We start from the raw sequence: 25670 nt of genomic DNA on the forward strand, positions 1-25670 counted from the left end.
TACGCATAAACTGCTCCAAAACTAAAGAGATGCGCCTCAACACGTCGGATGATTGCGCCGTGCATGTAAACGGGGAGGCCGTGGAGAGAGTGAACAAATTCACGTACCTCGGCAGCGTCGTGGACCCACACGGCGGAACCGAGGCCGACATCGACGCCCGCATCAACAAGGCCCGGTCAGCCTTTGCGCAGCTCAAGCCCGTCTGGGACTCCTCCGTCATCGCTCGCCGCACTAAAGTTCGGATTTTTGAGTCAAACGTCAAGTCAGTACTCTTATATGGTTGCGAAACGTGGTTCGTAAGAGATGACCTAACAAGAAGGCTACAAGTGTTTGTCAACAAATGCCTTAGACAGATAATCAGGTACTAAAGGTATTCTGGCCGCGAACCATCTCGAATACGGAGTTATGGAGACTGACCAACCAGAGGAGAATTGACTCGGAAATCCGGCTTAAGAAGTGGAGCTGGATTGGCCATACGCTGCGGAGATCCGAAGACCATCCACCCAAAATCGCCCTGACAAAGTGGGCTGCATCTGGCAAGCGAAAGAGGGGACGGCCAAAAACCACGTGGCGTCGCACTGTCGTGCAGGAGGCAGCCGCCCTCGGCATGAGCTGGCACGAAGTCGAAGGCGTGGCACAGGACCGGTCAAAGTGGAAATCTACACTTCGAGCCCTATGTCCCTGATTAGGGATCCCAGGACCTGATGATGATGAAACATTTATGTGAGCTGTCACCGGAACAGATAACTTTGTGGCACTGTACTTATGCAGCTGACTGTCCTTCTAATCCAGTGGCTGACATAATTCCTGTCAACAAATTGAATGAAACTAACACTAACTTGGCTAACATTTTCACAGCAGTGACAAACAAACCACAGACCGATTCTAGCGTTATTCAATACCACTATAAAGTAGAATGTTTATTTTACCTTCATTCAAGTCACACCCTAAGCACATTTATAGCTATCCCAATTAAACTTTATTGTACCTTTCAGAAACATTGACAACGTCGCCGCAAGTATCAAAGAGAAATGAAAACAAAAATCAACTACACAATTTAACGGTCTACAGTGGGGATCATCCTACCGAGTGCTCCACTCAAGACCTGGATGTGAAACCTGACCACCTGTGTACTGACATGGATGACACAATAACTGTCAAGGGCAACATTTTGACGGAATTTCATGAAATTGAAACTAAAATCAAGAAGGAATCAGAGAATGTACCAAATGAATTGCCATTTTACAGAAACAGAATTATATTCGGCAAGATACATGTAGACGAGTCTGATGAAGAACGAGAAATTGATGCACCAGGTGACTGTAATAATGTTGTTAACAACAAAACAAACAATGATCAAGATTTGGCAGGCTCAATATACACTGATGTAAATGGAAGCATGAGGATAACTAAACAGTATTATGAAATGGAAAAATGTTTTGGAGCGAAAATTATTCTTAAGAACTGTTATACAACTCTATTGAACCATAACTGTTACTGTGCTCAGTGTGCAGTGTTGTTCCCCACCACTGAAGCGTATAGTGAACATTACACGAGCACACACACCGAGACCACTCACTCAACTAAAGCCTCGGTTTCTCTTGTAAATCATAAAAAAATCATATACCCACGTGAGAAGGCATTTGTGTGTGACACCTGTAAGAGAACATTCAGCAAAAAAAAATACTTGATACAGCACATGGTAATTCACACTGGGGAAAAGCCCTTCCAGTGTGACATTTGCACGAAAACATTTAGACGAAGAAGGTATTTGAAGAGCCACAACTTACGTCACACTGAAAAAAAACCATTCCAGTGTGAAACTTGCAAGAAAACATTCAGATATATATCGGCTTTACAACAACACAAATTAATTCACGCTGGGGAAAAGCCCTTTCAATGTGACATTTGCAAGAAATCCTTCAATCACAGAAGTGCTATAAAAAGGCACAAGTTAATTCACACTGGCGAAAAGCCATTCCAATGTGACATTTGCACGAAAACATTTTACCTAAGATTTCATTTGAAGAGCCACAAGTTAATTCACACTGGAGAAAAACCATTTCAGTGTGAAACTTGCAAGAAAACATTCATATATATATTGGCTTTAAAAAAACACAAATTAATTCACACTGGTCAAAAGCCATTCCAGTGTGACATTTGCTCGAAAACATTTCAACAAATAAGTCATTTGAAGGGCCACAAGTTAATTCACACTGGAGAAAAACCATTTCAGTGTGAAACTTGCAAGAAAACATTCAGATATATATCGGCTTTAAAACAACACAAATTAATACACACTGGTGAAAAGCCATTCCAGTGTGACATTTGCTCTAAAACATTTAAACAAATAAGTCATTTGAAGGGCCACAAGTTAACTCACACTGGAGAAAAGCCATACATGTGCGGTAATTGCAAAAAATCGTTTAGGCACATTAGTACTTTGAAAAGCCACGAATTGATCCACACGGGAGAAAAGCCGTTCCAGTGTGACATTTGCACGAAATCATTTAACCATAGAAGTAATCATAAGAGGCATATGTTAACTCACACTGAAGCAAAACCTTTCCCGTGTGAAACATGCAATAAAAACTTTAAACAAATATCGGATTTAAAACGACACAACACACTGGCGAAACACCATTCCAGTGTGACATTTGCACGAAAACATTTGTAACCGTAGAGGTAATCTAAACAGGCACAAGTTACGTCACACTGCAGCACAGCCATATCATACTGATGAGTCGGAATAAATGTGAGATCCGGGAAACATAGTACATGACACGGCGTGAAACAGCGGGATGTCAGTGAGTGTCAGTGGGGCGCGCTGCGGGCGAGGGCTCGGCCTCCGCCTGTCCCCTCACTGCAGGCAGCGCCGGCGACGCACAGGCCGCGTTGTCGACACGCTCTCCTACACCCACATACAAGCGACTCCACCTACACTAACCACCTCAGTTGCAATTCTGACATCGGCGCGGACGGTCGCTTTCTAGCGGCGCCGTCTGTAGCCGTCACGTGTGACTCACTACTGAGTGACCCGGCTGCTCAAGGACAGCGTCCTGTTGTACACCGAGATGCCTGAAATCCCGGCTCCATTGGAAGCCTCGGAACAGTATAAAATGTCATTAATCGCTAGGTTAAAAAATCTAAATGGTTCTTTATTTTTAATAAACATTATTATGGCATAATACTGTTGTTTTCATATTTGTGGTACCTGTTGCTGTGCTAGTGCCGCGGTGGTACAGAGGGCCTTCGCAAGAGTGCGCCGCGCCGTCCTGTCCTCAGCAACTGTCCTGGCTTCTGTCCAGCTCAGCGCTTGCGCTCGCAGCTCGCCGTCAACTGTACGCCGCCATGTGTGCACCGACGACCGGGACACGGCGTCTGCGGCGGCTACTAGCTACTCATTCAAAGCTTGTTTTGTCATTACTCTTATATGTAAATAAAAATGATATTGTGTAGTATTTTATAAAGTTTCATATGATTACCTAGACTAATCGTTTATAGAGGTAGGTACCTCAACAATCAATAAGTACCTAGAACAAAAAAAAACACGCACTCACGCCTTGTACTAATGTACTCCCTTGCGGGGTAGGCAGAGGTGCATTGCTGCACCCACTTTTCGCCAGAGTGTTATGTTAGTCCCAATGTAATAGGGGGCGGGCCTATTGCCATTTTACGGGCACATCCAAGACCCGAGAACAAATATCTGTGTTTAAACAAATATCTGCCCCAGCCGGGAATCGAATCCGGGACCATCGGCTCAGTAGTCAGGGTCACTAACCACTACGCCATTCGGTCGTCCTACTTGCTAAATAAATGATGCACGTCCGTTACAACCGTTTATGGCGCGTCTGAGTATTTACATCTACCCTTAACATATACCTACAGGGTGTTTCAAAAAGGGTATAATCTGAAATCAGAATTTCAAAATTCGAAAAAAAAAATCATAGAAGTTTCCATAGAAACTTAGTTGGTCACGTGACTTTTTAGGTACTATGGAGAATAGGTAATATATTTTTTTCGCGAATTTTGAAATTCTGACTTCAGATTCGGGCTTAGATATAACATGCTGGTTTCGGATTAGTATACCTTTTTTGCGACACCCTGTATAATATTAATACCCAACAACATGAAATAATGTAACTACAGTAGAACAAAGTACGAGTAAATAACAGAATTGTTTTGCTAAAATGCGATTTATTGCAGTACTTTATTATAATCAAAATCAAAAATACCTATCAAAAATCAAAATTATTTTATTGACACCATGTACCACAAGTATGTATACAAGAAATGAACAGTAGGTAGGTAGTAGTGGAATAGATAATATATTGATATGTGGGGACATCTCACACACGGCCATCCGATACCAAGCTAGGCAGTGCCTGCAATATCGGACCGCTGATATATTTACACAAATAGATACGTCATATTAGATTGTTGTAGTCCTATCCCCAGAGGTGCAGAGGGTCTCCACTGACGTCCGCCACTGCCGCCTATCTTCGGCCTACTGTTAGCTTCTCTATAGCTAGTCCAGCGGCTCGCAGGACTATTTCAACGTTTCGGCGCCACATTTGGACAGGGCGTCCGCGGGAGCGCTTGCCATGTGGTGGCCGCCGCTAGCCAGCTCCAAACATCAACTATCCTCATTGTCCACAGCACATGCTGAGCTGGTGCCTTTTTCGCGCTCTAGACAGCAACCTTTGTTTTGTTTGGTTAGTTTGTTTTTGTTTTACTTATAATTTTCTGTATTTTGCTGTTGTTGTTGTTTTGCATCATAGCTTGCATGAATGTATTTATTTATTTATTTATTTATCAAATATGGAACACCAGCAGTTTACACAATGTAGGTAAATTGCAAAGTTATTACAAAATTATAAGTACAGTCCTTTGGGGGCGTACAAATATTATATGTTATGTGATCTGCATAACATTTATAGCAACAAATTGGATAGTGATAATGTTGTCATTTTTCACAATTTCTATAAATGTTTTAAGAAAAAAAAATCAATGCATAAAATTATGTTCTTAGTACTTACTTATATTATTGTAATAAATAAATAAATTATCACATCAGTATTTGGTTCATGCATACCATTACAAATAAAATTACATAATTTAAAGCTAGTCATATATATTATTATTTTATAAATTGTAAGCAAAAAATTCACGTAGATTATAACATGACTTTAATACTAGAAGTTTTTTAAATTGATTTTTAAACTGAAGCATGTTATTCGTCTCTCTTATAACTTGCGGTAAGTGGTTAAAGATTTTTGTAGACATTCCAAATATACTATTATCGAAGAGAGCTGTCCTCCTCGAGAATGCACATAGTTTATGTTCGTGCCTTCTACTCTTGGACGTTGTAACCGTCAATTCACACGTACCACAACCACACCACGTCGCAGCGACATAATGTGGTCAATCTGTGGTTACGTGTGAATAGTGTGGCAGAGGCTTTTTGCAGTTGCGTTGTGGCAGCGCAAACTGTTCACCAATGCATTGGAAGATGTCTTTAAGACGTTGGACTGGAAAGGACATGGCATATGTATAAATGGCGAGTACATGTCACACCTCCGCTTCGCGGACGACATCGTTATTATGGCAGAATCTCCGCAGGAACTCTAAATTCTAAATGCTGCTTCCCGACGTGTAGGCCTCGGTATGAACTTGGACAAGACGAAAGTCATGTACAATGCTCACATCAAACCGGAGCCGGTCGCCGTTGGTGAGGCAACAGTCGAAGTTGTGCAAGAATATGTCTACCTCGGGCAGACTATTCGGCTAGGCAGAAGCAACTACGACAAGGAGGCTGCAAGGCGCATCCAACTGGGTTGGGCTGCATTCGGGAAACTTCGTCACATATTCTCCTCGGCCATTCCTCAGAGCCTGAAGACAAAAGTCTTCAACCAGTGCGTCCTGCCAGTGATGACGTATGGTGCAGAGACGTGGACACTGACGGTAGGACTGGTCCACCGATTTAAAGTCGCTCAGCGTGCTATGGAGAGAGCTATGCTTGGGGTTTCTCTGATGGATCGTATCAGAAATGAGGTTATCCGTCAGGGGACTAAGGTTACCGACATAGCTGTCAAAATATGCAAGCTGAAGTGGCAGTGGGCTGGTCATATCTGCCGAAGAACCGATAACCGTTGGGGTAGACGAGTTCTCGAGTGGAGACCACGAACAGGCAAACGCAGAGTGGGACGCCCTCCTGCCCGCTGGACTGACGACCTTAGGCGTGTGGCGGGTAGTGGTTGGAAGAGGAAGGCCGAGGACCGAGTGTTGTGGAGCTCCTTGGGAGAGGCATATGTCCAGCAGTGGATGATTATTGGCTGATGATGATGTGGCAGCGACAAAATGTCGATGTGGTTGTGTTGTCGCTGTCGTTGCGATGTGGTAACCACGTGATCGTATGCAGTTTAATAGGGAGAGGAGGTGGCCGCGGGGCCGCCGCGATGTGGTTGCGATGTGCATATGTATAACACAGGTGGTCGATAACAACGGCAAAATGTGGCACGTGTGCATTGGATTATTCATTGTCAATACAAAATATACGCCCGACCACACGGCGTGGTTGTGGCTGTGGTGTGGTTGTGGTACGTCTGAATTGACCCCAAATGTAATTAAATTCGATTTGACGAATACTGCAACTTCATAAATGTACAAGTTTGGTAATGTCATCATTAAGTTTTGTGAAATGTGGTTTGTACTATGTTTCCTCATGTTTCCCGGATCTCACATTGTTGTCAGACTCCCTCAGAATCATATGGCTGTGCTGCGGTATGAAGTAACTTGTGTCTATTCAAAGCACTTCTTTGGTTAAAGAGTTTTTTGCAAATGTCACATTGGAATGGCTTTTCGCCAGTGTGAATTAACTTGTGTCTTTTCAGTGTGGTGTAGTGCCTAAATGTTTTCTTGCAAGTACCACACTCGAATACCTTTTCACGAGTATGAAGTGACCTGTGCATTTTCAAGTAATTCATTCGCATGAACTTTTTCTTGCATGTTTCACATTCGAACGGCTTTTTGCCACTGTGAGTTAACATGTGAATTTTCAAATTACTTATGCGGTCGAAAGTTTTCTTGCAAGTTTCACACTTGAATGGTTTTTCTCCAGTGTGAAGTAACTTGTGTGTCTTCAAATGATTACTTTGGTTATATGTTTTCGAGCAAAGGTCACACTGGAATGGCCTTTTGCCCGTGTGAACTAACATGTGCCGCTTCAAATGACTTTTATTTTTGTATGTTTTCTTGCATGTATCACACACAAAAGACTTCTCACATGTGTAAATAATTTGATTACAAGTCACAAGAGAAGCGGAGACTTTTGTCAAGTTAGTGGTCTTGGTGTGTGTGCTCGTGTAATGTTCACTATATGCTTCAGTGGTGGGGAACAACACTGCACACTGAGCACAGTAACAGTTAGTATTCAATAGAGATGTATAACAGTCTGTAAGCACTACATTCACATGTAAATACTTTTCCATGATTGTTATTCTCCTGCTATTTTCTCCATAAGAGTTGATTGTGATCACTGCATCTGGTTCAGTATCATAACACATGTCCTCCTTCTTAATGTCATTATAGTCTAATTCTAGGATACTGTTCACATCTATTCCGCTATTCAGTTTTATTCTGTTGCTGTAAACTTGAGGGACTATTCTGTCAGATTCTGATAAATTATTGCTCACTAAAGTTTTTGTATCATCAATGTCAGTACATAGGAGGTTAGGTTTGACATTCACATACTCTATACTACATTGGCTCAGTAGCTCGCTAGCGCTTATGCAGGCACGACGCGTTCTTTATACTGATAACCAGTTTACGTACGCACCGGTCAACTCGCGAACGATAGTTAAATAGTTAACGTGTGGAGATGCAGTGCAAAAAGTGTAATAGATTCCCATCTAAAAAGGATGAACTGTTTCATTGCAAAGGGAGCTGTGGTGGAATATTCCACAGAGCGTGCATCCAAGACCCGGCCAATAGCGCGCGCACGGGCCATTGTGGCGCTTGCGCGTCACCCAGGACCCCAACCAACGTGAAGGCCTTCTTTGACTTGGACCCCAAGAATGTGACCATTGAGTCTTTGCTAAAGGAGCTAAATAAAAAGATGGAGATAGTAGTTGACATCGAGCGGAATACTAAATTTTATGCTGAGAAATACGATGAACTGCTTCACCAGCACAAAGAAACACTGGACGCATTGAAGACCACAAACAATAGACTGCAGGACCTGAAAAATCGATGCGTGCATTTAGAAACCACCAACGAAGCCCTAGAAACCCGCGTCCGACACCTGGAGCAGGCCGAAAGGGGAAAAAATGTCGAAATAGTTGGACTTGAGCAAAGGGATAATGAAAATATTAAGGAAGTTATCGGTCTAGTTGCAAAAAAGTTAGAAGTAAGCATGAGCGAAGTGGAACGAGCCTGGCGCCTACGCAGTAACCAAGCGAAACCCGGAGCCGCGAAACTACCCGCTAATATCATTGTTAAACTTCGCAACGAAGCCGCCCAGGAAGAATGGATAAAAAACCGCCGCAAAATAAGGTCGAACTTAGATATCTACCCAGACAGCTCCACCTCACCCATCTATATTATCAATGAGGACCTCACTAAATATAACCGAGAGCTGCTATGGCAAGCAAAGCAAAAAGTAAAGGAAAACCTATTGAAATTCGTTTGGGTCAACAAAGGGCGCATTCTATGCAAAACTGATGAGCAGTCTCGTACCCATGTTGTAAACTGCTCAGCGGACATAAACAACATAGTAACAAAAAACTCTAATCAAAACAAAAACAACTCCTAAAAATACCTAAATTACAATACGCATAGATCTACCTACCTACATAGACCCATAGTACATATATAATTCATGTTGAATGGTTAATCAATGCCAAATAAAAGAGCTTCATTATATTAATATAGAAGAATCAACAAGATATACGAACGTAAAAAAATGGTTAACAGATATTGTCTCTAATAAATCTAACTTAAACTTTCTTCACATTAATGTAAGATCAATCCGGAAGCACTTTGCGGAACTACTATGTCTAGTGCATCACAACAGGCTAGACAGTCGTATAGGTCCATACCTATCTCGGCCCAGAAATGAGCTACAGATATGACTGTTTTACCAGATTGTAGAGAATGATCTGTAGAATGGAAAAATGTAATAAAAAAAAATGCGATTTTGCAAGATATGACGGTTCGGATTGTCATGTGCGATTGTAATGTATTGTATTGTATTGTTGTACCTAGATCATACCTAATCCTGCATGAAGCCTGCCTTAAGTGGAATGATATTAAATCTTCTTAGTTACTACTTTCCTACTAGAGTTAGTGAGGACCCCGCGCCCCCCGCAGCCCCGCATAGTCAGACACATTCCCACAGAGGAACAATACACTAGACGTTGCGCTCAACTCCCCGTCTCCATGCTGACCCGCATGGTTGGGTGGTTTACTCCGTTAGAATAGCGGCGAGTAAACGCGAATTTGTGTACCGCGAGAGAGTCGCCACCTAGCGGTATACGCGCTGCACTAGCTCCGCACCGTACAAATGACGATTTCACTGCTCAATCGGTTATGAAAAACACACCTAGCCCTCAGTTAAGTTGCCGGGGTGCGGGGGACGCAAGGGCAGCAAGTAACTAGTTACTTTCAATATAAAACTCAAGACGCTGTTTTATTAGTTGCTCAAAGAGTTTGCCTGAACAGGATGTTAAAGCTATTGGTCGGTAAGAATCTGCATCATTTGGGTCTTTTTCTGCTTTAAGAACTGGAACCAAGCAATCTTGCTTCCATTCTTTAGGAATTATTGATTTATCCCAAAGTAAATTTAAAATGTGTAAAAATTTGTGTAGACCATCTGTATTAATATTCTGTAACATTTTGTATGAAATGCAATCTAAGCCAAAGGTGGTGTCTCTACGTGATTTAATTGCTGCTTTTAATTCATCTAAAGTGAAAGGATTATTAATGTAACTATTGGTGGGGTTAATTGAGGTATTATTTAAATGCAGTGGTTGTGAGACAAAATCAGGTGTATATTTTCTTAAGAAGTTATTAATCCAAGATGATTCACTATTGTTATGGAGTTTGGTATTTTTACTGTAAGATTTATTAAATTTACGCATAGATTGCCAGATCTTTGAAATAGGAGTTGATCTATTTAAGTCTGAACAATATTTATTCCAACTATCTGTTCTCTCTAACTTAATAATTAGTTTTTTCTCAGCCTGAAACTTTTTAAAATTAATATAATTTGATTCACTAGGATCCTGTTTGAATGCAATAAATGCTTCTTTACTTTTTTGCACAGCATTAGCACACTTTTCATTCCACCATGGAAGAGGAGAATATCGATATTTAGGATGGTTTCCTGCTGGCTTACTCTTATTATTTACATTATGGGATTTAGTTCTAAACATAGATAGATCTACCACTTTATTTAAAATGGTACAGAAGTCATAGTACGACTGTAAAGGATCGGAACAATTAACATTAAATTCTTTAATTAAATTATTGGCTAGCTTTGAGTAATTTGCCCAATTTATTAGACTAAGTTTGGTCTTATTACTTCTTTTATGTAATCTTGAGAAGTAAAGTTGTTTAAAGATGGATCGCTAACTGTATTATATAGAATATCTGTTATTGTGGGTAGATGATAACTTCCCAGGGGATCATCATGAACTGTCCAGTTACAATTAAGAGCTATAGAAGGACTAACTATTGTCAAATCTAAACCATTTGGTCTCCAGATATTTGTTCCTACTGTGGTTGGTGAAGTGTCATTTAATAAAACTAAATTGCAATCATTTATAGAGGACATCTCTTCCACGAGCACTGACGGATTGACAGCCCCAAATGGTGTGATGAGCATTAAAATCGCCTGATACAAAACATGGTTTAGGTAAGGAATCAATTAAATTTACTAACTTATTTTTTTTAAAAGATGGCGTGCAATTTGTTGGTATATATGTCGCAGGCAACTGGTTTAATCTTCTGTTTGATTGAACCACTAGCCCGTTCATTGGATGACGCTGTTCAGTTGTATGACTAGGCCGAACGTTGATTGTACAAGCGTCACAAAACGTCCAACTAGTTAGCTGACTTAAAATCAGTCAGGTGGTGAATAAAACAAATATGGCGTCTAACAGCTAACAACTGACACAAAAAGCACCTATATTGTTAGTTTTTTGCAAATAAATTAGCTTTTAAGTGCGTTATTTGTGTTAAAATTGTGTGACAACATGGATTTACCTATTATTACGCCGCGGGCGGATAGTTTCAAAGAAAAAAAGTGGCGATACTGGATAATTATGAACAACAATATGAAGGTACGTTTATTGTTATTGTTTAGTTAATTTGTGAGATAAGAGCTTTGTAACATAGTCTTTTTGTTGACTCTTGTCTGGTGTTGTTCACCCTAACCAGACATTACGAAGTTGCTATACTATATCCCATTCAACGACTTCGCTGAATGACGTTCAGTCAAGACGTCGAACGTTACAATCAACGACTTGACGAGTTGTCCTTTAGTCATACAACTGAATAGCGCCATCCAATGAACGGGCTAGTGGTTCAATCAAACAGGAGATTAAACCAGTTGCCTGCGACATATACATACTAACTAAGGTGAGAGAGCTATTATTATATATTATTTTAATTGTTATATTTTGGAGTGAGTCATCATAATATGTATTTAATCTATTATATTTTATACTACTGCGAATGACTATGGCAACACCATTATGTTTATTACCACAATCATTGCGTTCTATTGAGTATCCTTTAATATTTAAGCGTTGTGTAGGCTTAAGCCATGTTTCGCAAACTAAAGCTATATCAATATTATTATCATACAAAAATTTTGTAAAAATATGTCGATTACATAGCAAACTTTGAGCATTCCACTGTACAATCTTTAATTTGTTTGTGAATTGGAACTAATATTTTTTGTTTCACTGGGGTTGCAAATATCATTCAATACTTCTAACACATTTTTAGAAGATATTGGGGTATCTTGGGTCTTATTTAATGTTATCATTTTTATGATGCTTTGCACTAAAAGGTTTAGTGCCTTGTCAATAAAGACAGAAGATCAAGAGGCTTCTTTGGACCTAGAGGGGGGAAACTTTCATTATTGAATATGTCAGCAAATGATGGTGGCTTAACTTTCTGTCTGTTTTCCTGATTTTTTTTTTGTTTGATTGGACACTGTGCTGAGATACTGACATGATTGCCATCGCAGTGGAAGCATTTTGCCTTTTCAATAGGTGTTGTGCATACTTTGAAAGAGTGCTCTTCTTTACAGATGGAGCAGCGTTCCGAGTTCTTACAAAACTTTGCTAAATGGCCATACCTGAGACACCGGAAACATTGCTTGACTGGAGGAACATACGCTGAAATATCATGCCGCCACCCGTCCAAGTCGACGTAGTCTGGAAGTACTGACGTCGCGAAGGTGATGGCTACAGTCTGCAGGGGCTGTAGAATAAAATTGTTGTCAATCTTTGTCCTCTTTGTAAATCTCCTTACAGATATGATCTTCTTGTAACTAGACAGCATGGTGAAGATTTTTTTGTTAGTCAGGTTGGTAGGCACATTTTTAATAATACCAGTAATTTCTGTGCTTTGTGCTGGAATGTTAGCCTTAAATTGATAATGCTTTAGAAACGTGGAGTTATTCAGAAAGGCATTTGCAAGGCTGGCCTTTTCAAAATAAATTGCAATTTTAAATTTGTTCATCGATCTTAAGTATTTTACCCCTTTATTGAATCGTTTAATGCAACTCGATATGGACATAAGGTCTCTGGTTCCGATGGGCATCTCCGCATTAGACGACTCTACGAAAACTACAAATTCTGCAGCTCCGGAATCCTCTGGGTAACGCCTCTTGTAATCTGTAACTAAGTAAGGTTTTGAAATATCCAAAACTTCGACCTCTGATTCGGAGGACGTCGTATCGACGTCGGACTTTTCACCCTCATCATCCTTCTTCCTTTTTTTTCTTGTTCTCACCTTCCCCATTGCTATTTTTTAGTTTATTGTGTATGTAACAAACTTTTTATTGGTTTTATTAGTAATTTACGTATTTGCAGTAGTTTTAATTAATATTATTAATAAATTATTCAAAAATCCCGCCTGGTCTTTTCAATGGTTCCCGCGCTTTTTTTTCGCGTTTTTTTTTTTTTTTTTTTTCGTGGATAGGGCATGTCCTCTTTTTTTTTTTTGGTCATTGCAAAAACCCAATTGCCTCCTTTTTCTGACATCTCGCCTGACATCATTGACAAAAGAATAAAGAGGACTTGGCATAAAAATCGGTACTTAAAAATATATCGTCGTCTCTTTTTAACTTATTGGTGTTATCGTACGTAAAAAAGGACAACAGTAGTTTTGTCTTTGCCTAAAATTACAACATTGCGATCGGTCGCCATGTTGATTGACCAAGATTGACATCCAAACACAAGGTACTTCAGCTGTCAAACAATTTGTTTGTTTCCATTTTTCAAGAAAAAAGCCGCCATTTTAATTGACACCAAAGTTTAGGTAAGCGCATTTTTTTCGTTGATATGGCATGTCCTCAACTTCAATCTTGTTTGTGGCTATATGTCGTGTGTGACTAACACAACAAATCCGGCCAATTACGATAGTGTTGAGATACACACAATGTTTTTAACTGTCTTTACGGTGGTGATTTAGAGATATTTACAAGATTAATACCTGAAACAGACGTACACAATTTATACAAGGACATCACAAATATAGGGTTAGTAAAATTTTAGTATATATAGTGAACACAAACAAATTTATAGTTTAATATTGTTAGTTTTGAGGAATTTGTACAGGATGTTAGCGATTGGAGTATGTACAAGTGTTAGTAGGTAATTGATATTTACAGGTCTTGGGATAGAGGGAGGGAGGAAATCATAGAGGGAGGTTTGTAGGTTGGGACATTCAAAGAAGAGGTGGTCAACAGATCCTTCGCTGGTGCCGCAGTCACACACAGAACTATCACGCACCCGAATCCTAGCCAGGTGCACAGGCGTGCACGCATGACCAAGGCGGAGTCTGCAGATTGTCGAGGTTGACGGTTTATCTAGAAGTCTTGCTCTAAAAAACCATGGCCTTTTGGGAATGTGTGGTTGGATTAAGGAGTAATAACTACTTACCTTTAATATTACTGGATGCGTCCCAGGACTCTTTCCAGGAATTATCAAGCCTCGGTCCTGCGAGCGATGGCATGTCCTCTCTTTATTCTTTTGTCAATGCCTGACATCTATTCCCTTCTGTCAATCAAATGTCAGTCTCCCTCAAGAGCGGTGTTGCCACTATTCCTCGTAACATAATAGAATCAATTAAAATATGAATTAATATTGTGAAATAATACCTAATTTAGGATACTTTCACAGTGAACCTTACACGACCCATCCCGTCCCCACTGCTGGGGTACGGGTCTCTCGGGAAAATATTAATAAAATTACATGTGAGTATATGGGTAAAATTATTCGTCATATTTGGCAACACTAACCTGTAGCCGCTGCAACTCGTTCTTCCAATTTTTCAAAAGGAATTAAAGGTGCCTGAATACGTTATTCTTCCTGCATAAAAGCCAATAGGTATAGGGTAAAAGTACTAGTAACTGGCAGTTTAAGCGACTAGCAACACAAAAAAATATATTAAAAATAAAGTATTGGCCTGATTTAAGCACCGGTAGGCTTGAATTACTGGCAATAAGATGACGAACAATTATAGGCATAAATGGTAAAGATATATGAATAATATTCGATTTTAATGAAGTTTATATCCACTACCCCCAAAAAACCTAGTAACTGGCAGTAAAAATTAGTAACTGTCACATGATGTTTCAGTAACTGGCACCTTTTAAAAAATCATGCAATTAGGTCAATAAGTACTCTAAAATCAATAGTATATTTGATATTAGGTAATGTACAATTACCTGTCTAGGTTCTGTACCGGTAAGACTCAAAATCACCGTTGTAATGGTCGACTTCTACGACAAAATGACAGTACAAGTATGCGACGAATCGTGGGTCCATATGAATGCAACAAATCGAGAAACCCTTGGATTTGGAAACGGAAATGGAGAAAGCAAATGCTTGGGGACCTTGATGTATTCATTCAGCAGCTTGGGAGAAGTGACCTGGCTAAGTTGAAGACTGCTGACGGTAGTATAGTTGCCTCTAAGCTGAAATTTCTTGCGGAAATTGAAGGTTTCTACGGCTTTCAGCTTCATATGCTCTGGGTAAAGACAGAATTAGTATAGCTCTTCTGAAAGCTATTACTATCCTCTAACAGCTTCAGAAGCTCTTTAACCAATTTTGTTTATAAGTCATGTTTTCAAGCTGTTTTATAAGGTCATCACGAACCGTGTTTCTATCAAGTTCTTCAAGGACTATAAGAAAGCCTTTGATTCCATTTAGACCTGGGCAGTTCTGGAATTCCCTCGTTGTAACATGCATGCAACAGTATATTATGTCTACCTTGGACAGTATTCGACTAGGCAGAAGGAACTTTGAAAACGAAGCTGTAAGGTGCATAAAACAAAATATGTATTACTGGATTGGACTGCATAAGGGAAGATTTGACAAATTTTCACATAAAATTCCTGAAGCCAAAGGTCTTCAGTCAATGCGTCTTACTGGTGATGACGAATGGATCATAGACGTGGATACTGACGGTTGGACTGGTCCACAGATTCAAAATCGATCAGCGGGCATTGGAAAGATTGGTGCTTCTTTGAAGGACCATATCAGAAATAAGGTACCCGTAATAGAACTTGAGTAACCGATACAGCTCTTAAATTCTGTATGCTCAAGTGGCATTAGGCCGGCCATAGCTGCCGAAGAACCGATGACCAGTGGGGCAAACGCGCTCTAGAGTGGAGACCACGAACAGGCAAGGGTAGCGGCGGATACCTTCGGGCCAGCTGGACCAACGACCTTATAAAGCTGACCGGTAGTGGTTGGATGAGGAAGGTCGAGAACAGAGTGCAATGTCACTGCTGGTGAGAGGTCCAGCAGTGGACAATTACAGACTACTGTAGATTGCCTTGATTTTAGTCATTTTTCTGAAAAGAAACATGAAAGAAATGTTTACCGCACCAGTAAGTGCCAGTTATTGGTGGGTAAAAAAAATGTATGAAGATTAGTAACTGGCAGCCCCGTGCCAGTTACTGAAACAAAGCTGCCTAGACACTGGGGGTTTTTACAGTGCACTTTAAATCGTATTTTCTGTCGATAGAAGGTATAAAATAGCTTAAAATCACAAAACCCAAAATATTAGTAACTGGCAGGGGGGTGCCAGTTACTAAGTGAAGATATAAATTACATTTCAGTAACTAGCACCCTCAAATATAACTCAAAAGCAACTAAAATCACAGTGAATCGGGCTATTATGATATTGTTTAGACCTTCCCCTACTTCCTTGTTATTGTCACACTATCAAAAACTTATTTATTTTCGCGAAAACAGGCCATACAAATTTTGGTGTCTCCTTAAGAAAAACTTAACGCACGTGCATTTTTTTGGCGATCTTCACCGCTTTGACTGAGATAATTTCCAGCGCCGGAAAATATCCACCTAGCGGCGTAAAATTAAACTATAATATCAATTAATAATTGGAGATTGCTGTAAACACATCAAAGATGGTCTAACTATATCCAAAAGCTTAATATATTTAGTTTTATAGTCAAAGTGCCAGTTACTGACACATGCCAGTTATACCACGATTTATATCTAGTATTACTTTTCTTGCATCACTTTTCAGCGCTTTAGGCATTATTTCACCCAGAAAATCACAAAACAAATCAAATAACGTAGCGTCAGCCTCTTCGCAGAAATTGACAACTCAAATAACGCAATAACGCACAGAGTATGAAATGACGTTTGACAATGGACGTCACGTTAGTACTCATTTTGACCATCGGAACAGATAAGATTGATTGTGGCAGACTTTTCTTTTTTGGCGGGAAAGAGAAAGGGCGCCTATTTTAAATTTTATTTTCAAAAATTTAAATTTTATTATAAATATTGTAAATTAAGTGTGAATATTGTGAATAAATGTATATAAAATGGATGGAAATGAAGGGGACCCGAGTAGTGCCAGTGTAAATAAAAAAAAGAGACCTGCGGAGAGTAGCGGCGGCGGTGAGGATGTAGACAATAATTCGTACAGTCCATTTTTAAAACAAAACTATGTAAGACTATATCCAGACAATTCTACAAACGTTGAGTTCAAAGTGTTTGTTGAAAGTGCGGATAAAAAGGACAAATTGGGAAACAAAAGTCCAATATATCTGAACCATATATTCACGACGGACATTAAGGGGGTAATTGGCATTCACCGAGTTAACGCTAACAAAATTGCGGCTGTTTTCAAACAATCCAACAATGCGAATAACTTCATTACCAACGCTACATTCCTGGCTAAACACCAATTAAGGGCCTATATTCCAGCGGCTCAGATTGAGAAAACTGGAATAATTCGATTTGTACCAACGAACATATCCAACAAAGAGCTGTACAACAAGCTCTCAAGCACAAGTGAGATCATTGCAATAAGGCGATTTACCAAAAAAGTAGGGCAAGAAAGGATCCCACTGCAAACAGTCAGTTTGACATTTCTGTCAAACTGTCTACCAGACCATGTCCAATATGACCTATTTTCTTATAGAGTATTTGACTACATACCACCACTACAGCAATGTTTTAGGTGCTTTAAGTTCAACCATTCGGCAAAAGTGTGCAATGGCAAGCAGCGCTGCAGCTGCTGTGCTGGTGAGCACCATTACAAAGAATGCAGCACACCGGATGAGGTTCGCTGCTGTAATTGCAGCGGGCCTCATTTGGCTATTTCAAAGTCATGCCCAATTAAATTAAAAAAGATTATGGAAAAAAAGAGCAAAATCACATATGCTAGCGCTGCTGCCAGCAAACAACTAGAACTTGAAGTAAACTTCCCACCTCTACCAGCTGTAAATAAAACTCAAAATGTAAATAGTAATAAGTTTAATAATAAGAATGTAAACAAGTCTGTACAAAGTGTATCTAACAATGTAAATAAAAATAAACAAAAAGGTAACGAACCTGTCTCACAAGACTTTTCGCCTAAGGCTGTTGACTTAAAGACGCAGCTAATCAACAATGATGACCTAGTTAACGTCATAGTGAGCACCCTAATACAACTGGGTAATAAGAGCGACGATAATCCTATAACTTCGTCATTTATCAAAGAATTATTATTTAAAAACCTAACCTAATATGGATAATAACTTGAACATAACACAACTCAAAATAGCTCAATTTAATATTCAAAGTTTAAATAACAAAAAGCCGTTACTTATCAAATTTCTACAGGAAAAAAATCTTGATATTTGCCTTTTAAATGAAACATGGTTTAAGGAGAACCAACATATTTCAATACCCGGTTACAATCTTCATTTAAAAAATGCAAAAAATGAGCATGGTGGTGTTGCCATCTTAATTCGTCCTTATATCAAATACAAATTAATTAACACTGTCTTTTACGAAGATATTCAAACAATAGCTATATCAATTTCTACAGGATGTGGAGAACTAACTCTATTATGTGTATATTGTCCACCTACAAGTAGTCATATTAGAATTAATAAATTACGTAATTTAATTAGATATCTGCCTAAACCTATTTTAGTATCAGGTGATTTTAATGCTCACCATATTGCTTTTGGGTGCTTATCCACTAAAGGACGAGGACAACAATTATACAATGTTATAGATGAATTAGATTTATGTATCCTTAACGATGGTAATTTTACTACTATTAATTATCCTAATCGAAACCCGTCGGCTATAGATGTCGCTTTTACCAGCTCAGCCATTGCACCCTTGTGTGATTGGACTGTTCACGATGACAATATGGGTAGCTACCACTTTCCTGTGATCATTACTATTGCACTTTCAATTGATAGATATCAAATAAATCCTCCAATAGATAAATTTATGTACAGTAAAGCAAACTGGCAAAAATACCACGAACTTTCTAAGTCCTTTTTTACAAATTTTACCATTAATAGTGATAATCCTTTAGAAACTTATGAATATTTTTGTAACAAGTTAAACTCTCTTAAAGAAGAATGCGTTAGGAAATTTACAAAACATAGCTCATACAAAAGTAAACTACCAGCTCCTTGGTGGAATGATAGATGTGAAAAAAGTGTTACAGACTCTTATGAAGCTTTAATTATAGAAGTAATCCTACAATAGAAAATTTTGTAAATATCAAAGATTAAATGCTATTAAAAAAAGAACAATATCAGAAGAAAAGAAAAATGGATGGAGTAGACTATGTAACAGTTTTAATAGAACTACACCGATAAGTAAAATATGGAATTACATTAAAATGTTTAAACATAGAAAAGCTTCCAATAAATCTTATTCAGACGAATTCATTGATGGATTTTTTGATAAGTTAACAGAAACCGGCTTACACATTCATGAATTAAATACCTATTTTGATCTTCATAATTCAGACATTAAATCAAGTTTTCTTATACAAAAATTTACTTTCCACGAATTTGAAAATAGTTTGAACTCGCGAAAGAATACATCACCTGGATTAGATGATTTTCCTTATATTCTTATAAAAAAGTTAGATACTTCAGTGCAGAAATTATTTTTAAATATACTTAATAGTCTTTGGGTGAATCAAATAATCCCACAATCTTGGAAGACTCAATGTGTTATTCCTGTTTTAAAACAAGATAAGCCTCCAGAAGATCCAAATTCATATAGACCCATTTCTCTCTCTTCATGTTTAGGTAAAATATTTGAAAATATGATTAAAACTCGTCTTGATTGGTTTGTTGAGTCAAATGGCTTGATTCCCAATGTTCAATATGGCTTCAGAAAAGGCAGAAGTTGTGCTGACAGTTTCGTCTCCCTTATCTCAGATCTGGAAAATGCAAAACATAATAAAGTTAGTGCTGTGTGTGCTTTCCTAGATGTACAAGGTGCATTTGACAATGTCCAACCAAGTATACTTGTAAAAGTGTTATCAGGGCTGGGTATTCCCGGTATCCTATGTAAATGGATTTATAATTTTTTGATTGATAGAGTTTTATATGTAAAGCATAATAATAACTTATATGGACCAAAAACTGCCTCTAAAGGCACAATGCAAGGTGCAACTTTATCGCCATTGTTGTATAATTTATACACAAGTGAGATATGTAAATATGTAAATAATAAGTTTGTAAATATACTGCAATTTGCGGATGATCTAGTATTATACAGTATGAATGTTAATGTGGATGTAGCAATACATAATTTAAATAGTGCCTTAACACAATTACATCATTATTATAGCGGTAGATTGAAACTTAAAATAAATCCTAATAAAAGTAAAGTAATAATATTTAGTAAGGACTCCAACAATGATGCAGTTATGTACAATGATGTAGAGATCTCAACAGCTAGCTGTCACAAGTTTTTAGGTGTTATCATAGATAATAAATTGACATTCAAACAACACATTATGTATATGTCGCAGGCATCTGGTTTAATCTCCTGTTTGACTGAACCACTAGCCCGTTCATTGGATGGCGCTATTCAGTTGTATGACTAAAGGACAACTCGTCAAGTCGTTGATTGTAACGTTCGACGTCTTGACTGAACGTCATTTAGCGGAGTCGTTGAATGGGATATAGTATAGCAACTTTGTAATGTCTGGTTAGGGTGAACATGACCAGACAAGAGTCAAGAAAAATACTATGTTACAAAGCTCTTATCTCACAAATTAACTAAACAATAACAATAAACGTAGGTACCTTAATATTGTTGTTTATAATTATCCAGTTACGCCACAATTTTTTCTTTGAAACTATCCGCCCGCGGCGTAATAATAGGTAAATCCATGTTGTCACACTATTTTAACACAAATAACGCACTTTAAAGCTAATTTATTTGCAAAAAACGAACAATATAGGTGCTTTTTGTGTCAGCTGTTAGCTGTTAGACGCCATATTTGTTTTGTTCACCACCTGACTGAAACTGATTTTAAGTCAGCTAACTAGTTGGACGTTTTGTGACGCTTGTGCAATCAACGTTCGGCCTAGTCATTCAACTAAGCAGCGTCATCCAATGAACGGGCTAGCGGTTCAATCAAACAGGAGATTAAACCAGATGCCTGCGACATATATAATTCAAAATGCCCTTAAAGGCTTAAATATTCTTAGATGTTTAGCTGGTGTATCTTGGGGTGCAGACCCAAAGACACTGACCGTACTATATAAAGCTATAGTCAGAAGTCATTTTGATTACAGCTGCTTTGCTTATATGAATAGTACTCATGTAAATAAGTTAGATATTATTCAGAACAGAGCTTTGAGAATTATTTTAGGTGCTATGTGCTCAACTCCTATTCGTGCAATGGAAATTGAAGCCATGGTAATGCCTCTTAATATACGAAGGCTTTTATTAGCTGAAAGATTTTCATTAAAACTTGTATCATCCAATAATCAACAGATAATTAAAAAAATCTTACCTAATTCAACTGTCCATCAAACACCTATGACCTCAGGTGATGATTTGTTACGCAACAGAAGTCCCAATTTGTCTCAGATTCTCCTGGAAATTAAAAGTAAATACTCAAATATATGTATTAGGCCTTTATGGCCAATGTATTTAAATACCTATAGCAATCTTCTATTCAAAATTAAAATAATAGATGTCACAGTGAATAATACAGAATAATAATACAGAACTTTTACAATTTCTAGATCTTAATAGAGATTATTATAAATTTTATACTGATGGAAGTAAAACAAGCTCTCATGTGCGTAGTGCTGTATATGATCCACAATTGAACTTTTCTCAGAGCTTTGTTCTCAATAATTACTGTAGCATTTTCACGGCAGAGGCTTTTGCAGTGTTAGAAGCCCTGAAGCGTATAAATTCTGTACATAATAACAAGTGTTTCATAATATTAACAGACTCATTAAGTTTGGTGGAAAGTTTGAGGAACCCAAAATGTCCTTTTAAAACTAATTATATTTTATTTTTAATTATAAATAATGTACAAAAATATGAATTGATGGGTATAAACATATTATTTATGTGGATTCCTTCTCATAGAGGGATCACAGGTAATGAAATAGCAGATAGAATAGCCTATGAAGGTATAAACTCTTTAGATATAAGTACAGTTGTAAATATACCATTTACTGATTGTTATAATAGCATTAGTAATGACATGTACAGTTTATGGAAAGATTTTTGGAAAAAAGACCAAGAAATTAATGGAAAAGGAAAATGGTATGGAAGTATACAAGAAGACTTACCTTCTAAGCCCTGGTATAATGATTTGAAAATAGCCAGTCGAGATTTTATCACAACAATGAATAGACTGAGATTTGGTCACACAAAAGCACCATCGCATTTAAAAAGATTTAACATTATAGAAGATAGCACATGTTTATCATGTCAAAATGCTGTTGGAACGCTAGAACATATGTTTTTTGAATGCCCTACCCACAACATAGAACGTTTAGTTTTCGCAAGTGAAGTGAGTGAATTTATAACAAATGAAGATAATCCCTCCCGCCGCCTCATTATGCTACTAAAATCAAAAGTGTGCTTTAATGCTATATACTATTACATTAAAAATACCTTCAATAAAATATAGTGAAGAAGTGAAAGTGCAACTGTGCTGTGAAATGTGAAAATAAAGACATGGCTTAAAGGCCCAGTGGCCAAGCCAAAACCCTTTATAAAAAAAAAAAACGCTGTTCTATTCTGTCACTAGGCCGAGTCTCGCTCGCTCGGTGAGTGTGAACACGCGGCGACCACTCGACGCGTGACGACAGTTTAAATATAAATGTTAAACTAAGATTCTTTTGTACTGAACTGACTGACTGTCTCGCTGCAATGTAAAAAATGTGTTAAAACCATTGACAAAAGAATAAAGAGAGGACATGCCATATCAACGAAAAAAATGCGCTTACCTAAACTTTGGTGTCAATTAAAATGGCTTTTTTCTTGAAAAATGTAAACAAATTGTTTGATAGCTGAAGTACCTTGTGTTTGGACGTCAATCTTGGTCAATCAACATGGCGACCGATCGCAATGTTGTAATTTTAGGCAAAGACAAAACTACTGTTGTCCTTTTTTACGTACGATAACACCAATAAGTTAAAAAGAGACGACGATATATTTTTAAGTACCGATTTTTATGCCAAGTCCTCTTTATTCTTTTGTCAATGGTTAAAACTCACACACACATGACATGACACAGCACATGTCATGTTAACATTTTATGTTTCTCTTTGATCGGTGCACACATGGCGGCGTACAGTTGACGGCGAGCTGCGAGCGCAAGCGCTGAGCTGGACAGAAGCCAGGACAGTTGCTGAGGACAGGACGGCGCGGCGCACTCTTGCGAAGGCCCTCTGTACCACCGCGGCACTAGCACAGCAACAGGTACCACAAATATGAAAACAACAAACATCAGTATTATACCATAAAAAGTTTATTAAAAATAAAGAAGCAAATAGTTGTTTTACTCTACCGATTTAATTACATTTTATACTGTTCCGAGGCTTCCACTTGAGCCGGGATTTCAGGCATCTCGGTGTACAACAGGACGCTGTCCTTGAGCAGCCGGGTCACTCAGTAGTGAGTCACACGTGACGGCTACAGACGGCGCCGCTAGAAAGCGACCGTCCGCGCCGATGTCAGAATTGCAACTGAGGTGGTTAGTGTAGGTGGAGTCGCTTGTATGTGGGTGTAGGAGAGCGTGTCGACAACGCGGCCTGTGCGTCGCCGGCGCTGCCTGCAGTGAGGGGACAGGCGGAGGCCGAGCCCTCGCCCGCAGCGCGCCCCACTGACACTCACTGACATCCCGCTGTTTCACGCCGTGTCATGTACTATGTTCCCTCATGTTTCCCGGATATTACATTTTTTCCGACGCATCAGAATCATATGCCTGTGATGCAGTGTGAAGTAACATGATGTGCCTCTTAAGACTACCTTTACGGCAAAATGTTTTCTTGCAAATGTCACACTGGAATTTCTCGCCTGTGTGAAGTAACTTGTGGCTCGTCAAATAACATCTTTGGCTAAATGTGTTCGTGCAAATGTCACACTGGAATGGCTTTTCGCCAGTGTGAATTAACTTGTGGCTCTTTAAATTACTTCTTCGGTTAAATGTTTTCTTGCAAGTTTCACATTCGAATGGCTTTTCGCCAGTGTGAACTAACTTGTGGCTCTCCAAATAACTTCTTCGGTAGAATGATTTCGTGCAAATGTCACACTCGAATGGCTTTTCGCCAGTGTGCAGTAGCGTGTGTCTCTTCAAGTGGAACCTATGGCTATATAAGTTCTTACAAATTTCACACTGGAATGGCTTTTCGCCAGTGTGAAAGAACTTGTGGCTCTTCAAATGACATCTATATCTAAATCTTTTCATGCAAATATCACACTCGAATGGCTTTTCGCCAGTGTGAAGTAACCTGTGGCTGTTTAAATTACTTCTTTGGCTAAATGTTTTTGTGCAAAGGTCACACTCGAATGGTTTTTCTCCAGTGTGTCGTAAAATGTGTCGCTTCAAATGACTTCTTTGCTTGAATATTTTCGTGCAAATGTTACACTGGAATGGCTTTTTCCCAGAGAGAATAAACTTGTGGTTAATTAAACAATTTCTATGTCTAAATGTTTTCGTGCAAATACGGCACTCGAATGGCCTGTGGCCAGTGTGAATTAACATGTGCTCTATCAAGCTACTTTTTTTGCTGAATATTTTCTCGCAGGTGTCACACACAAATTCCCGCTCACGTGGGTGTATCATATTTTTACGTATTACTGGAGAAGCCGAGGCTTTAGTAGAGCTAGTGGTCTCGGTGTGTGTGCTCGTGTAATGTTCACTATACGCTTCAGTGGTGGGGAACAACACTGCACACTGAGCACAGTAACAATTATGGTTCAATAGAGTTGTATAACAGTTTGTTAGAATAATTTTCGCTCCCAAACATTTTTCCATTTCAAAATACTGTTTAGTTATCCTCATGCTTCTATTTTCATCAGTGTTTATTGACACTGCCAAATCTTGATCATTGTTTGTTGTGTTGTTAACAACATTATTAGAGTCACCTGGTGCATCAATTTCTCGTTCTTCGTCAGACTCATCTACTTGTATCTTGCCAAGTATAATCCTGTTCCTGTAAAATGGCAATTCATTTGGTACAACATTCTCTGATTCCTTCTTGATTTCAGTTTCAATTTCATGAAATTCTGTCAAACTGTTGCGCTTGACAGTTATTGTGTCATCCATGTCAGTACACAGGTGGTCAGGTTTCACATCCAGGTCTTGAGTGGAGCACTCGGTAGGATGATCCCTACTGTAGACCATTAAATTGTGTAGTTGATTTTCGTTTTCATATCTCTTTGGTACTTCCGGCGTTGTAAAGGATTCTGTAAGGTAATATAAAGTTTAGTTGGGATAGATATAATTAATGTGTTTGGGGTGTGATATTTGTATTTGTATTTATTTATTTAAACAAAATAATCCTTAAAAACTAATATTTACAATATCAGCCAAACAACTGAGCTGTTTATCGGCTGGTAATACTCCCATTTATGTTACACTAAACAAGTACCTACTTAAGTTAT

At 38.6% G+C, this 25670-nt stretch overlaps 3 protein-coding genes and 2 long non-coding RNA genes across 11 annotated transcripts in view; 2 read left to right on the plus strand and 3 right to left on the minus strand.

Moving 5' to 3' along the window:
- LOC105389492 (zinc finger protein 70) overlaps nucleotides 1-3188 on the plus strand; it is a 153202-nt gene extending 150014 nt beyond the window's left edge. For all 4 annotated transcript variants that reach the window (XM_048623952.1, XM_048623951.1, XM_048623953.1 and 1 more), the window contains exon 3: nucleotides 996-3188. In XM_048623952.1, the coding sequence (XP_048479909.1) occupies nucleotides 996-2677 (1682 nt within the window). In that variant the 3' untranslated portion in view covers nucleotides 2678-3188. The remainder of the gene's footprint in view (nucleotides 1-995) is intronic.
- LOC105392845 (zinc finger protein 184-like) overlaps nucleotides 1-25670 on the minus strand; it is a 342691-nt gene that overhangs the window by 228780 nt on the left and 88241 nt on the right. The window lies entirely within an intron of this gene.
- Nucleotides 1-25670, minus strand: part of LOC125489162 — a 232846-nt gene that overhangs the window by 127376 nt on the left and 79800 nt on the right. The gene's annotated exons all lie outside the window — the stretch shown is intronic.
- Nucleotides 10569-12519, plus strand: LOC125489153. Its single transcript, XR_007266764.1, has 2 exons — nucleotides 10569-10915; nucleotides 12320-12519. It is a non-coding gene; the product is annotated as an uncharacterized LOC125489153 (long non-coding RNA).
- Nucleotides 23511-25670, minus strand: part of LOC105389692 (zinc finger protein OZF-like) — a 45283-nt gene continuing 43123 nt past the window's right edge. For 3 of the 4 annotated variants that reach the window (XM_048623906.1, XM_048623908.1, XM_048623905.1), the window contains one exon: nucleotides 23511-25472. In XM_048623906.1, coding sequence (XP_048479863.1) covers nucleotides 23956-25472 — 1517 coding nt within the window. In that variant the 3' untranslated portion in view covers nucleotides 23511-23955. Of the gene's footprint in view, nucleotides 25476-25670 lie in introns of all 4 variants that reach the window. The other variant, XM_048623907.1, reaches the window with a different exon arrangement.

The sequence above is a fragment of the Plutella xylostella genome, chromosome 11 (genome assembly GCF_932276165.1).
Source record: "Plutella xylostella chromosome 11, ilPluXylo3.1, whole genome shotgun sequence".
NCBI lineage: Eukaryota > Metazoa > Arthropoda > Insecta > Lepidoptera > Plutellidae > Plutella > Plutella xylostella.